The sequence below is a fragment of the Copadichromis virginalis genome, linkage group LG12, assembly GCF_057382275.1.
Source record: "Copadichromis virginalis isolate Kocher_CV1m ecotype Utaka linkage group LG12, C_Virginalis_male_GT1.1, whole genome shotgun sequence".
Classification (NCBI taxonomy): domain Eukaryota; kingdom Metazoa; phylum Chordata; class Actinopteri; order Cichliformes; family Cichlidae; genus Copadichromis; species Copadichromis virginalis.
Genome location: NC_140629.1, coordinates 40,733,903 through 40,749,663, shown reverse-complemented (window position 1 = coordinate 40,749,663; position 15,761 = coordinate 40,733,903). Strand labels below are relative to the sequence as shown.

At 47.4% G+C, this 15,761-nt stretch overlaps 1 protein-coding gene across 1 annotated transcript in view; it reads left to right on the top strand.

Annotated features, from left to right (window-relative positions):
- The window catches only part of dok2 (docking protein 2), a 17,322-nt gene extending 3,923 nt beyond the window's left edge, over positions 1-13,399 (top strand). Inside the window, exons 4-8 of the mRNA XM_085476591.1 lie at positions 3,658-3,766; positions 9,735-9,904; positions 10,150-10,422; positions 10,505-10,618; positions 11,981-13,399. Coding sequence (XP_085332717.1) covers positions 3,658-3,766; positions 9,735-9,904; positions 10,150-10,422; positions 10,505-10,618; positions 11,981-12,835 — 1,521 coding nt within the window. The 3' untranslated portion in view covers positions 12,836-13,399. The remainder of the gene's footprint in view (positions 1-3,657; positions 3,767-9,734; positions 9,905-10,149; positions 10,423-10,504; positions 10,619-11,980) is intronic.
- The last annotated feature ends 2,362 nt before the right edge of the window (positions 13,400-15,761 follow it).

The window sequence follows — 15,761 nt, the reverse complement described above, 5'->3', positions numbered from 1 at the left end:
GGTCACATGTTACTCCAGATTTGGCTTCTCCTCGTCGGTCGTTGGTAAATTTGAGGTTTCATGTAAAATGTTAGTTTGAGCTTTTCGAGCTCTGCGCGGTGAAGCTCCCCAGCTGATCTCTGACCTGCTGAGGCCTCCTGCTTCTTCCCGAGCACTCGGGTCCTCAGGTCAGAGGTCGCTGTCGGTCCCTCGTACTGGGTTCAAACCCCGCGTGGGTCGTCAGGCACGAGGCTGTCGTCTTTACGCCGTGCACACTCCACTGACTCGTTTACAAAGCAGCTGAACAAATACAAACAAGCTTTTAATGAATTTCCTCCTGTTTTATGTTATTTAGTTACATTTGTGGTTATGACAGTGCTGGCTACATTTTACAGGTTTTACACCGAACACATCATCAGAGCGTCTCTGCTGAAAATGAAAATATGAAACATTTGTTGAATATAAAAATCTAATATTTACTTTCATTTTAAGAATACTTTTGGGAGTACTTTTATACTTTTTGTTTTGTTTCTCAGTGTTTACTAAAAAGTATATGTATGTTAGCGCTGGGCCCTGCCCCTCTGCAGGCTTCCTAAAGTTGCCGATCAGCAGACAGAGCGGAGGCTTCACCAGGCCTCTAAGAGACACAGAAGGATTAGTTTGATTTGTGAATCATGCAAAGCTGCTTTAGGAGAGTGGAAGACTAAAGAGGTGAGCTGAAGCACCGCGATCGTGCTGATGTTTGTCTGAATGATGAGCAGGACCGGGTCAGGGTCAGGAGGTGTGGCAGCATGCTGCCGCCATGACAACGCCGCGGCACAGCTGAGGGCTCATTACAGACCGACGGCCATTTCTTCTTCTCCTGCTGCTTTGCTCCGTCACGTTGAAGCCGTGGGTATAAATAGCAGCGCGATGGCAGACAGCTGACTGTCTTGACTCACAGCTCCACTTCCTCTTTCAGGCTCTGTGTAACAGGAAATATAGTCCTCGAGCAACCAGCCAATCAGAGTGCAGCTTCTGAGAGGAGGAAATAAAAACATGCACCGAAAAGAAGCCGCGCATGAAAAGGTTTCCTCCTTTTTGCAACAGTGATGCTCACATTTGATGTTCTCTTTAACAAAAATCTTCCAGGATTGAAAAATAAAAGCAGGCAGTAAAAGAGAGGCGTGGCCTCTCACGCAGGTAGCAGTAGCTGCTAGCTCGGCGTCTTTGATTGGATGTTACTGATTAGACCACTGATAAAAACATCACGTTAAACTAAAGTTTGTGTGGCCGTCACAAAGTTTATGATAAAAATACACATTTATCATATTTGAAGAACAATAAAAACAAGGAAACACAAAGATACGACCACACAGTGAGAGTTCATATCTGTGTTAGCTCACTGAAATATGTGCCCATCCATCTTCATAGATGCATAAATAAATGAATCATTTAGACTTTCCCAGTGAGATAAACGTTCCATCTGGTGCAGTGACGGCTTTCTGCACGCGGCTGCTGACGAACACGTTTGACCCAGTTTCCAATAAACTAACTCTGAGCCGGAAACTTGAACCTGCTCTCGCTTTGAACATCACCTCTGAAGAAGCTCTGTCCTTTAAAAGACTTTTATCTTGAAAAGCATCTGAGAAGGAGAACTTCCTGGACTGTAACTTCTGGAAAAATACATATCTGGACTCTGAGGCTGTGCCTGGTGTGAAACCTCTGTTTTCAAGTCTCTGTGCGTCTCTGTTTATGTGTCAGGTCGGGTCTTAGACTCCACCTCTCTGGGAACATCTCAGCCCCCCCCCTATCTACCCCCACCACACTCCCTGCAGGTGGCTGATGCTCCCACCCGTTGGTGGTTCTTGGTGTCTGGGGCTGGGTGCTCAGGTGTGTACTGCCTCACTCCTGGCGGCGGCCTGGCCACTCTGGCTCTGTTGGGCCTGAGGTTCTCCCCTCTGGAGAACTTCAGGACATGTTGAGGAGGTCATTTAGCCATTTGAATCTGCTGTGTTGGCTCAATGACACATAGAAAACCTGCAGGACACCGGCCCTCGAGGCCTGGAGTTGGACACCTGTGGTCTTTTCTCTCGTCTCTCTTCTTCTGTGGTTTTCTTTCCTTCTCCTTTTGTTGAGTCTCTTCCCAACTTTTCTTCCTCTTTCTCATTCCTTGTCCTGTTCCTTCTGATTGCAACAACTTAAAGTAGAAAAATATATAATAGTAAAGATCGAACAAACTATGACAATCAAGTGGACCAGTATGGCGAAGTCGCAATGGTTCAATTCAGTTTTATTTACACAGCACCAAATCACAACAACAGTCGCCTGAAGGCGCTTTATATTGTACAGTCGACCCTACAAAGATAGATACAGAGAAAAACCCAACAATCATATGACCCCCTATGAGCAGCACTTTGGTGACAGTGGGAAGGAAAAACTCCCTTTTAACAGGAGGAAACCTCCGGCAGCACCAGGCTCAGGGAGGGGCGGGGCCATCTGCTGTGATTGGTTGGGGTGAGAGAAGGAAGACAGGATAAAGACATGCTGTGGGAGAGAGACAGAGGTTAATAACAGATATGATTCAATGCAGAGAGGTCTGTTAACACATAGTGAGTGAAGCAGAAACACCCAGTGCATCATGGGAATCCCCGGCAGCCTACGTCTATTGCAGCATAACTAAGGGAGGATTCAGGGTCACCTGGTCCAGCCCTAACTATATGCTTTAGCAAAAAGGAAAGTTTGAAGCCTAATCTTGAAAGTAGAGATAGTGTCTGTCTCCTGAATCCAAACTGGAAGCTGGTTCCACAGAAGAGGGGCCTGAAAACTGAAGGCTCTGCCTCCCATTCTACTTTTAAATACTCTAGGAACAACAAGTAGGCCTGCAGAGCGAGAGCGAAGTGCTCTAATAGGCTGATATGGTACTACAAGGTCATTAAGATAAGATGGGGCCTGATTATTTAAGACCTTGTATGTGAGGAGCAGGATGTTGAATTCTGGATTTAACAGGAAGCCAAACAGGAGAAATCTGCTCTCTCTTTCTAGTCCCTGTCAGGACTCTTGCTGCAGCATTTTGGATTAGCTGAAGGCTTTTCAGGGAGTTTTTAGGACTTCCTGATAATAATGAATTACAGTCGTCCAGCCTGGAAGTAATAAATGCATGAACTAGTTTTTCAGCGTCACTCTGAGACAGGATATTTCTAACTTTAGAGATGTTGCACAGATGGAAGAACGCAGTCTTACATATTTGTTTAATATGTGCGTTGAAGGACATGTCCTGGTCAAAAATGACTCCAAGGTTCCTCACAGAGTTACTGGAGGCCAAGGTAATGCCATCCAGAGTAAGAATCTGCTTAGATACCATATTTCTAAGCTTTTCAGGGCCGAGTACAATAACCTCAGTTTGATCTGAATTAAGAAGCAGAAAGTTAGCGGCCATCCAGGTCTTTATGTCGTTAAGACATTCCTGCAGTTTAACTCATTGGTGTGTGTTATCTGGCTTCATGGACAGATAGAGCTGGGTGTCATCTGCATAGCAGTGTAAATGTATGCTATGTCTTCTAATGATGCTGCCTAAGGGAAGCATGTATAATGTAAACAGAATTGGTCCTAGCACTGAACCCTGTGGACGTATAAAGACATTTGAATAACGTCTGTTTGCTGCGGCTCTCACACTTTGATTCTCTGACAAACGTGCAGATGAGCTGGACGGATACGGGCGTGAAGCGAGGCAGCCTGCAGAGAGGAACCAGGGTGGAAGAAGACGAAGGAATGGAAGACAACTCGCTGTACAGCGGCAGAGAGACAGGTACCCCCTCTGTCCACCCCTCTGTCCACCTGTCTGACTGACAGAGGCAGTCGGGGGTCCAGTCTTCAGAAACACATGTAGTGTGTGACTCCTCTGGAAGAAACAACAAAGACACTAAATTATCTTAAATTATGGTACCTGCAGCCTCGGCCCTCCTGGGCTCTCTAAGCATAGTGTCTTACAGCTCAGTCGTCTGCAGCTCGTCCAAAACGTAGTCTCAGGCTGCGTTCACTCTGCAGGTCTTAATGCTCAAAACCGATTTTTTGATCAAATCCGATTGTTTTGTCTGCTCGTTCACACTACAAATAAAATGCTACAGCAAACGGTCAAAGCGGCTGCATGCGCAAAAGAAGACGTCACACACAGCGCGCTCTGTTTAGACCCAGAACAAACAGTGTTTGACTGATGGCCTTAATATAAAGACTTCGGACTTCACGTTTCCCAGTTTTTGCTTTAAGTTATTTTGTTATTTACATAATAATGTAAATAACCTAATAATGATCCTTGTTGCTGTTTTAGAGGAGCGGAGCTTCTAGCTGCAGATTTCTGTCAGAATCTGCAGATTATACAGAACAAATGAAATGTTCACGTTTCTCCAACACTGTCTTCCCAGCAGTTGTACTGGACGGACAGGAAGCGTTCGCGATGTCTTCTCCGGCGCTGATAATCGGCGTCTGTCTTGTGTCAGGGACGTAAAAGACGGATTTAATGCGACGTGACCGTCAAACAGCAGTCGCTTTCTAAAACATCAGATATGTGTCGGATTCAGGACCACATACGGAAGTGACCCAGGTCGGATTTGTGCCGTTCACACTGTCACACCGTGATCGGATATGAGTCGCAGAGGGTTGAAAAAGTCGGATTTCATGCGCTTTCGCCTGCAGTGTGAACGCAGCCCCAGAGTCTTTGCTGCAGTCTAGAGCAGACGTCTGCGTCTGTCTGTGTTTATTCTGTGGTTGAAACGGGCCCGAGCTCTGAGACGCTTCTATTGTTGTTTTATTCTACTCTGATTAGTTTAGCTGCCTGACGCGTTGAACAGGATCTGCTGTCGTCGTTTTTTTAAAGGGCTTAAAAAGACGAAAAACAGGAGAGACAAAAAAAGCACACGCAGTCAGCGTTCTAAACTCAGCCCCTCCTCCTTCGTTTCTGCTCGTTGCGGGTTCAGCGAGCTCTCGCAGCGCTTTGTTTTCAGTGCGACCTTCAGTCAGGACTTCCTCTGTTGCACCTTCAACCAAACCTCACTTCCTCCTCTCGTTTTCCCTCTGCAGCTAAAATTAGCAGCTGCAACCAAAATGACACATTCAGCTGCTACAACACACACACACAGACGCACACACACAGACGCACACACACAGACGCACACACAGACACACACACACAGACACACAGACACACACACACAGACACACAGACACACACACTCAGCTGAGCTGCGTCCTTCCCACAGCCTCGTTCTCTCTGAATAATGGGAAACCTCGTCTCTGACGGGGACACGAGCGCCGGCTCTGCGTCTGAGTTTTTCGCGTAACTTCAGAGAGTGAAGCTCTTCGTGGTCAAACGGGACCTTCACTGAAACACTGAGCAGTAAAATCCATGTTGTGTTCGGCAGCCGTGATCCTGACAGGACCTCGGTGCTTGTTTCAGGACTCGATATCGTTTTGGTCACAGATTATGAAACTGCATCAGAGGAAGCATCAGTTCCTGATTAGAAACACTTGAGCAGTAGTTTGAGTGTGCTCTGTCACAGGGGATGGTTTCCACCCTCACAAGCTTCTCGGGGGTCCTTACCCACTCCCACTCTGTAGCCATCCTGTGTGTTTGCATTAGGATCTTCCAGCGGTTGCCCTCCAGAGTCCCGGGGCTCCCTGAGAGCAGTAAAACTGAGTTTCTGTCTTTTGGTGGTTCAGACTCAGGTCTTTAGACCTTAATATTAAGTAAAAATCCAGATGTTGCTTTAGGCGATGCTTCGTCCTGACGTGACAGATCAGCTGACCTGATGCTTCAAAGCACAGCTTCATATCAGGTCGCCAGTTTGACCAGTCAGCTGAAGGTTTTTCAGACCCCAGCCTGGTAAGAAAAGTGTGAGCCAGGATATTTGGTGGTGGTGTTTGTGGGGCAGCAGACGCACAGAGACAGACCTGAGTTCAGTCTTCAGGGTTTAATTTTAAAAGTGTTTGTTTGTCTTCTCGGGTTTGGCCTGCAGGAAGTCGCGTGATCAACGGTTTGCGCGGCGCCCTGACAGTTTCCACTGTCGCTCTGCAGCTCATTGTTAACACGCCGTGTGTAGTGGAAACTTGTGTGCGCGGGTTCCTGCTGCGGTGAGGCGTGTCGCAGGGTGTTGCATCGCTGCAGTGACCAGCGGCTGCAGGACGACCTCAGCTTTTATCTTCACAGGGCAAACTTCCTGTTTCTGTTCTTTCCAAACAGGAAGTAGCTGCCGTTTGGGCAGCGGCGAGCCTCGCACGTCTCAGCTCAGGACCCTGAAACAGCTCTTTATTTAGTGTTTTTAACTTTGCTTGTGGGTTTCTATTTGTCTTTGCAATCAGCCCCGTCTTCCCTTTTTCTTTTCGGGACACGTTGACGTGTATCCGTCCACAAACAGGAAGCTGATGTCAGACACAGTCTGTGGCCCGCAGGTCAGAGAAACCTGCAGCTGAACACAAATATGTTCGTGCTGCATCGTAACGACTCAACCTCAGAGTCTTTACTTTGTCTGATTGTGCTGCACGACTGCGAGTTAGCCGGCGTCTGGTGAAAGGGTTCAGTTCATGACCTGCTATTATGACTGTTGCTTCGTCAGAGGCGAGGACGTCGGTAAATATAAAGAGTGTTTCTCCATAAGCAGTGTGTACGGGAGCTGAGAGGGCGGAGCTCCGTTACTCTGTCCTGAACCACACAGCTGTGGACGAGCTGGTCCCAGCTGCTGTCCATGCTGGACAGTCACGCTTTGTCTGTCCACAGGACTCTGTTTCAGAAGGCTTTCTCACGCAGCCTGTCCAAACCACCGCACGTGCTCAGTCTGTACCTACATGAACTTTAACCTTTAACCTGTGAACCGAGGTCGTAGAGTCTCGGTTCACAGGTTAGTCCAGGATAAACAGGTGACTCACAGTAAAGACCAGTGTGTGACTGGTGCACAGTGGCTGTGGGTTCATGGTCACAGTTAGCTCAGAGATTCACTGAGTGAGCTCCACCTTCCTAGTGTCTGATATAAAGACAGCATCAGCAGTGTCAGTGTGGAGGATGGACTCAGCTAGGACAGCTCAGGAAACATCTGCTCACATCCGGATGGATCCAGGTGTGTACGTCCAGAGAGAGCAGCAGGTCAGCTGATCCTCAGAACGTCTCCTGGAGCTCTGATTGTTCTCCCCACACGGAGCCCCTGTAACCCCCGACCCCACACGCTGACCTGTTCAGGCTCAAAGGCCCCCTCACATTTTTATTGTCCTGCTTTTTCTGCTCAGCTTCCACAGAAATGATTCAACCTGAGAAATTTTTTATCAGAATTAATTTTTAGACTGAAGTTTGTGTTCCCATCTCCCAATATTATTGATTATCACATTCATATATCACAGGCTTCAGCTGGTAGAAGCTACTTTACTCTGAGTACTTTTCGGAGCTGGTACTTTATTACTTTGGCTGGAGTGAAGACGCTGTGCACTTCACTTTAGATGAAGCACAGTCATGAAGACGCGTGAGGAAGTGTTTCAGCTGCGTCTCTGTGAGAATCAGACAGGTTCATGTTTGTCTCTCAGACGACGCTGAAGGCCTGATGTTTCTGTGCTGATGGTTCATAAGGTCACGTTTCTCACAAAGACATTGTTAACACGAGGCCTGACCTCGCCGCTTCAGCGGTGGCTTGTTGCTCCGCCCATGAGCAGAAATAGAAATGCAATCAGAGGACAGCGCCGTCACTGGTTTTACACCTGCTGTTTCTATTTTTTCTCAGCTGGTTTCCACCTGAGCTGTCGATGAGGTTAACGGTTTCTTTTTAGCTGGTGGTGAATGAAGTGCTGAGGTAAACCAGCGGCCTGAACTGTGCCGACGTTTACACGCGGTAAAACCTCCACGCGCTGAAAGGGCTCCTTACTGTCCCGTCGTCCTCCGAGGCACAAAGAGACGTTGTTAACGTTCGACTCGTGATGGAGCGCCGAGCTGGAAGCTGCTCTGAGCAGCGTCTGTCAGCTGGTCTTTATCTGCGCTGTGCATGCTGGTGTGACTGTTGTGGCGTGTGTGTGCGGCCATGTGACCCGACCATGTGACCCGAGCGCTTTCTGAGATTCGAAACTACGACAACTCTTTTCCTCATCCCAGCTAACGTCTCTCACTGCTAGCATGCCCGCTAAAGAGACCTGAATGAAGCTCTTGCTGTCTGTACGCCCCCTAGTGTCCAAACGTGCAGCTACAGAAGGAATAAATGGATTCCACGTGTTAGTGCAGCTGCCCCTGACCGCGCTGCTGTTTCTCTTGGAAGCTTTTTAATCTCCACAGTCAGATTATCGCCGCAGAAAAGTCTAAATAATGTGTTTGGGTTCAGCGTGGGCACGGCTGACATAAGGACAATGAGGCAATTAAAGCACTTTTGCACAGTTTGGACATTTCCAACATTTGCTAGCTCATCCATCCACCCCAAGCTCCTCCTCACACCTCCACCGGCCCGGCTTCGTGTCCAGTCCAGTTGAATTCTTCCAGCTTTTCCTCACGTTTCCAGTTGGAATAACTGACTAATCTGAGTGAACGACGGTCATTACAATGTCTCACTGTCTCACTGAGTCACAGTCCTTAAGCTGTCTCTGGGTTTCCAGCGTCTGTCCTGAGCGAGTCGCTCGTGTTCATGTGTTTCGTGTCTCTGCAGACGAGGTGATCTCAGGGTGAGTCGGTCAGAGACGCCGAGGTATCTGAGCCACATCTGGATCTATGAGCTCGAAATGCAGAGCACGAGGGCAGCTGCAAGTGTCATTTCCCCCTGTCGAGCATATTTTTAGCTTCATAGCCGAGTGTGACACTTCCTGTTAGTCTCATCAGTAACACCGCTCTGCATCAGGGCGCCTTGCTTCAGTACAGCCTACTGTAAATAAAAGTTATGTTACGATCTTCAAACGCGCGGCAGTTTGGATCAACAACAGAGACAGGAAGTAACATTTTATAAGCCGGGAGTATAAATAGCACTTCACAGCTGCGGCAGTTTTACCACATTTGGAGCATTTTGTGTAACTCTGAGGTCGTAATGAACACCTCCTGTAGTTGCTACTGTTGTCCCACATCCTCCAACACCTGCAGCACACACACGAACACACATGAACACCCACACGTGTGTACGTGTGTCCTTGTGGGGACGTGCGTAGGTTTTCGACCATGTGAGGACCCACCGTTGGATCTTCGCCCTGTTTTACGGGTCAGGCGGGGTTTTCCGGTTTGATTGGATCAGGTGTTTGTTCTGGAGCAGTTTAACGAGCGCTGCTGCTGAAGTAGACCTGCGAGCGTGTGTGGTTTCCTCTGGGAGCATCAGCTGCAGGTCAACAGCTGAATGTAAAAGTTCTGCCGCCAGAGGCAGCGTCGTCGCTCAGATAAAAAGATCACATCTGCTTTTTAGTTCATGTTGTGAAAGATTCTTTCTTCATTTTCAATAATCTGCAGCTCAGCCACAAGAAACAAAAACAATCCGCTCATCATCGTTAAAAACACGCGTGTGTTTCATGCAGCCAAAGACGATTTATTATTTACTCACAACATCATTTCTATCGAGACGTGAAACCACGAGAAGCCGCAGCACGTTCGCAGAGTTGGGCCTCAGTGATAACAACATCCTCTCTGATCAGAGCCGCCCTCATCAATTAGTCCAGGATCAAAATAATCCTTCTTTGTCTGATACCTCATCCTCATTTCACTCTAATCTATAAGTAATCAATACTCAATGATCTCTGTGTTTCTGCAGACTAACTGAATAATAACTGTGTGTGTGCGTCAGTGCGTGACTTCAGGGTGTCCATTCGGAGGACGGAGGCGTCTGATCGCTGCAGGCTGAAGGGGGACGGCGTCCTGCGAGCTGGCATGGACGCTCTGCACCTGCTGGACAAGGGAGGGGACATCGTGTACACCTGGCCGTACAGATACCTGCGGCGCTTTGGGCGCGACAAGGTGTGACACACTTTCAGAATAAAACCAGGATTCTCAGCAGACTTCACAGCAGGATGTTTCTGGGCTGAAGTAAAGAGATTACGTGTGCTGGTTTGTTGTGACCGGACTCGTTTCCGGTTCTTTGCTGACACGGTCGCAGCTTCTCGGCTGCAGGAAACCGTCTGACACGTCCTGCTGTAAGATGTCATGACGCCGTGTTGGCTCGTCAGCCTGTGTGAGCGTCTCTGGCTTTCTGCTTTCTTTAGGCCACTTTCTCCTTCGAGGCGGGTCGGCGCTGCGACTCCGGCGAAGGGAACTTTGAGTTCGACACCAAACAGGGGAACGTCCTTTTCCAGGCCGTGGAAGCCGCCATCAACCTGCAGAAGGTCGCCCCTCCCCACAGACAGACCTCCGGGGGGGGCCAGGCGAGTCCAGACACCACCCAGAGCTTCAGCTTGCCCCCCCCACCGCACAGCCTGCCGCTGGCCCAGAGCAGGACGCTGCCTCAGTCCCGCAGCCAGATGCCCCCGGCCGCTCAGGTGAGCCCACACCTCAGCTCCTGAACGTTCAGAGCTCGGGTACGACTGAGCCCGCTTAAAACATCCCGCCTTCTCTCTGCAGGCAGCGGACGACGTGTACAGCATGGTGAGCGAGCCGCCGAACCTCCAGATGATTCATCACATCGACAAAGAGAGCTGCAACGCCTCACAGCAACAGCAGCAGCGCCCCCAGATGGTAAGAAATGGAACAGAGGCCAAACCAGTAAAATCAGAAAGAAGAGCGTCTGTAAGGAATCCGAGGGGCGAGTGTTTCATGGTTAAAGAACAAAGCAGCTGAAGCGAAACTGTGATTTCTTTGCTGACGATCGGATAAAGTCAAACGTCTTCACATCCTTTATTTAAGCAGCTGTAAACGAGAAAAGCTGAAATAATTAGGATGTGGCTCAACAACAACGCTTACCTGTGCTTACACCAGCTTATTAAAACATATCATGATAAGCTGGTGTGAGCACAGGTAAGCGTACCTGCCGGGAGCTTGCAGGGCCGTGAGCGACCCTTCACCGACTGTCCCCCTAACGCTCGTCACAGCCTCCCTCATACTCCATCTTTCCCCCACGCCTTGTCCTTCCTTTGAAGGCGGAGCCAGAAGCTCCCTTGCCCTGGGTCTTTTTAAGGGTTTCATCAGCCGCAGCCCGATGTCGTCCTCCCACAGGAAGGTCCGGCCTTCCGGCGTAGGGTTACCTGATGATCTCAGTGGGAGATCAGAGACAAGAGGGAGCGCATTGCACCGGTACTGCGCTGTGCTCCACCCCCCACCCCATCCCCGCCTCTGGGGCAATGGGAACCAGTTTACCTCTGCTCACACCGGAGCTGGTCCTGAATATGTTTTTAGTTCCTGAGGAAATGATGAGGTCGCAGTCGCTCCGAGGCAGTGGGAACAGGAACTGACTCCATTTATTAAATAATACAACAAACCGCTCTACTGATAAACATCCCAGGATATGACACAAAGAAATAGGAGGGGCCTCTTTTCAAACCGGCGAGCAGGCGGAGGGCCGTCGGTGTTTCACACAAGCCAATAATCTTTGGCGCTCGTGTGTTTTCTCAGTATTTGGTTGGACTGATGTATTTTTATTGTCCTTGGCGCCAAACCTCAGCTTTTGCCTTTGACTCGCTTACAATGACTCTCGACTCCTCAGTAAAGTCGAGGTTCAGAGTATCAGAGTTCATATGATTCAAATAGTTTCCACAGTCACACGTGTCGTCATTTTGTTCTACAAGCGGCTTGAAATATGTTCAGAGAAGAAGAACGAGGGCGGCTGCCAGCAGCTGCTCCATCAGCTGGAAGGTGGAGGCACAGTGGTGTTTCTGCCAGGTGAGTGCCACAGCTGTGAGGAGTGCTCACGTGATGCTTCGATGTTCACATCGTGCTCCGTCCTGATTGTCTGTCAGAACTTGTTTGCTCGAGCTTCTTATTTGACACCCTTAGCTGATGACCAATGACATCATTCAATCGCGACGCCGTTCAGTCACTGTTTGATTCAATGATGATGAAAGCGAACACGTGATACTGACCCACTTCCTGTCCTGTTCTCAGTGTCGTCTCGAGCCTCCGGTGGATAAAACCCTGACCGGAGTGAAGAGTTTGAACCTGGACTCTCGCCTCCCCGCCCCTCGAAAGAATCAGGTCAAGATGATCTCCAGCTGCCCCCTGCCCAACGCCAGCCCCGACTCCAGCCCTAATCTGAACACCGGCCCCGCCCCCGGCTCGGTCCCCAACCCCCGCCTCAGCCCCAAGCCGAGCGCCAAGCCGGAGCAGACGTACTCGCAGATCACCATGTCGACCGAGAGAGGCACCAAGAGGGAGAAGAGGAGCGCCAACGTGGCAGCGCCCTGCACCGGCAGCGAGGCAGACTACTCGCTGCCCTTTGACACCATCGCCAAGAACGTCATGACCGACATCCTGAACTCTCACCGTACAGACAGCGGCCATGCGGGCGCCGACCCGCTGTACGACAGCATTGACGAGATGAAGATCAGGAACGTCTTCACGAGCGACGGTGACACCGTCAAGACGTTGGACCACATCTATGACGAGCCCGAAGGCTGCGCTGCCGCCGCCGCCAAAGGACAGAAATCCACCCTCTCCACCTCGGTGTACGACGACCCCGAGGAGATGAGAGGAGATGCCTGGAGGATTATGGGTACAGCTGCTGACCCCAAAGGTCACGAGTACCCGTATAACCCCCGAGTCGATGACTACGCCGTGCCCAAACAAGCCCAGAGGGCGTTTCCCAAATCACAAAGCAGCAACGAAGAAGCAGAAGAAGAAGCAGAAGAAGAAGCAGAAGAAGAAGCGGACGAGGAGAGTGAGGAGCCTGGATTAAGGGAGGAGCTTAGAGAGCAGCGCCAGGATTCGCCGTACAACAACGTGATGGTGAAAATGGCGTAGAAGAGAACCGAGCACCGAAGTTAGTTTTAAAGAATTATTTATAAGTTGTAACTTTGAGTTTGGTTGATCGATGTCTCCTTAAGGCACTTTGTAAAGTTTAACTGAGCTCAGTGGCAGCGAGAGCTAACGGGCGCTGTCGGCGCCACCTGCTGGTTCTTACTCGCTTTCTTCAGTTTTATTGCTTTTACCTTGAATGTGGGCGCAGCTGTGATGATGTTACTGGAAACGTGTCGCATGTTCATGTGTTGCCACACGTGCAGCTGTGTTACTGTGAGGACAATAAAGTCAAACTGTAGGGTCCGTGTCATGACTCAGACTTTCATCCTGACTTCACACATTTACACGCAACGCACAACTAAGTAAAATGATACAAAACTGTGGCATTTGGTAAATATAATAATGAACGTAAATTCACTGTGTCATTGAGTAACTTTATTAGCAGCGTCCTCCTGAAATGTGCCAACAACATTGAGAGTAACGTCCTCCTCTCTGTTCCTTAATGCCCTTTGGTTGCTATGGTAACGCCTAAACATTTCTTTCAAAATAAAGGGATGTCCAAATTCATGTGCTGCATCCTCTTTTTTTATTTTTATTTGAACAATTGAACAACAAGTACACATAAAAAGCCAGTTGTAGAAAGGCTATAAGAAATGTCACAGCTATCTTCTCCAAGTCAGGTGTACAAATACGAGCAGGAAAGCAAAAAATATACTTTAGGAGAAAACACACGATTAAAAGAAGGAAGAGGTGCTCGAGATATAAAACAACATATAAATCAAGTGAAACTGCACGCTCGACACAGCTCGTGTTTTACATGCTTTGGAGTCATTGCTGTTATTTAGATTCTCTAGATAATTGGAGAACAAGGCTTTAAAAACAAAGATGTTTGGACGCTGCTGTGAAAATTTATTACAATGAATGTCAAATTTGGCAGAAATAATCAGAAGATTGATAATATATCTTTTTTGGATTTATTTTGTCGGTATGTGAGAGGCCAAAGAGAATATGTTGAAACCTCAGGTTACACGAGGGATCAATTTTGGTGTTTATAAAATTATTTAGATCAATCCAGAGTACACGTGTATGCGTGCATTCCCATAATACCTGACATACTGTTTCCTCTGCAAACCGTACAAAGAGTATCAATATTTTTCTTACATTTAACCAGATCTGTCTTTACCAGACAACCTCTCTGGATACTGGATAACGTCTCTGACCTTAGTAGTGATGATAAATGTCCTTGATAGAATCCAAGTGTTTTTCAGTCTATGTCATTGTAAATATTGTCCCAGTAAAATACAGCTGCAGGTCTGGAAACAACATCTCTTTGAATGATTTGTCTAATACATTGATTTGTAGCTTTATTGCTCAATAAAGGACAGATGTTACTGATGTACATGCTAGCAGGAGTTAGTTAATACAGTTTCTGCCTTTAGGAGCAGAAACCAACAACCTTCCCACCTCACCTGGTATCGCATCAAAAACGACAGCATGTTCTCTTGGAGCGACAGGAAAATCATAAACAGACAAAAAGTCCTTATAAGAAAATAATTGACCATTAGCGTTCAGTAACTGACTCACAACTAAAATATTTCTATCAACCATCTCTGAATATATAATGATTTGTTCTTAAATGTCATATCCTGATTGTTGCAAATGAGATATTTATGGGGAGAAAAGTTGTGAGAGCGTATGATTAACCAAGATGAGCAGAGCTGACTGTGAGAGTTTAAATTAGAGATATTGTAATTGCATCGTAGCAGAAAGTGCATTCACTCCTCCAAGTGAGTTAAAGATGTGTTTGGTAATAAAATTCCAAATTGAACTGGGATTTTTAAAAAGTTTGATCCATTTGATTTTAAAAGACGCATTTAGGGAAGTGAAATCTAAATAATTTAGGCACCAGAACACAAACTGTTTATCATTACATTTGTTTCTCTTTTTCCAAATGAAGTTTAATAATATTTTATCAGTTTTTCTGCATAATTCTCTGGAAACATGAAGCGCCACAGCTGCATAAGTAAGTCTGGAGAGGCTTCAGCTTTGGCTGCCAAGGATCTCCCAGTGATGTGTCACAGTGTGCCGAGGCAAACTGCGTGGAGTGTGAGTGGACCCGGGTGCAGACACTAAAACTCAAACTTAACTGATGAGAGGAAGAGTAAAACTAAACACGATGAACACAGGAACACCAGACCTCTTCAAAATAAAACAGGAAACGTAAGACACAGACATGAAACACATGAAGGGCAAAGGAGACTTAACATGGGTGGAAGACACAAGGGGAATCTAATGACAAAGAACTATAACAACCTAGGCATGATAAAAATGAACTTAGAAAACCTGAAGGGCTTAAACATAAAGTAAAACTCAAAAGACCCAGGATCGGGACACTTTGAAGTCAAAGATTAAACCTTTGTTGTATTGCAGTTATGAGAGGGTCGAAATTTTCAGATAATCTGTGTTTTTGAATGATAATACCAAGATATTTAACCTTATCTTTAACAGGAGCACCTGATATAATAGGATCTGTGCAGAATGTGACAGGGAGACGTTCACATTTTGGAATGTTGAGCTTAAGAGAAGCTACTGAGGAATTATTGACGACTTTGAGAGCTTCATCAAAGTGTTGTGTCATCTCTCAGCTGAGTAATAGATAATGCTCTGCCAGCAACAGAGACCCAGTACACTGCTGTTTTTAACATGAATAGAGAGTAACTGCATAGGAAGAAGGAAAAGATCTGCAGCAATCGGGCAACCTCGACGGTTGATATCAGATCTTTTCCTTGTACCATACGAGAGTTTGAGCTGTTTGCATCTGCTTACAAAGTTTGAATGGATTTTTAAAACATATTTCCAAAACCAAAAATATCAAGTGCTCTGAACATGGAGTCGAAACTTTATAAAAATCCAAAAAAAAACCTATTAT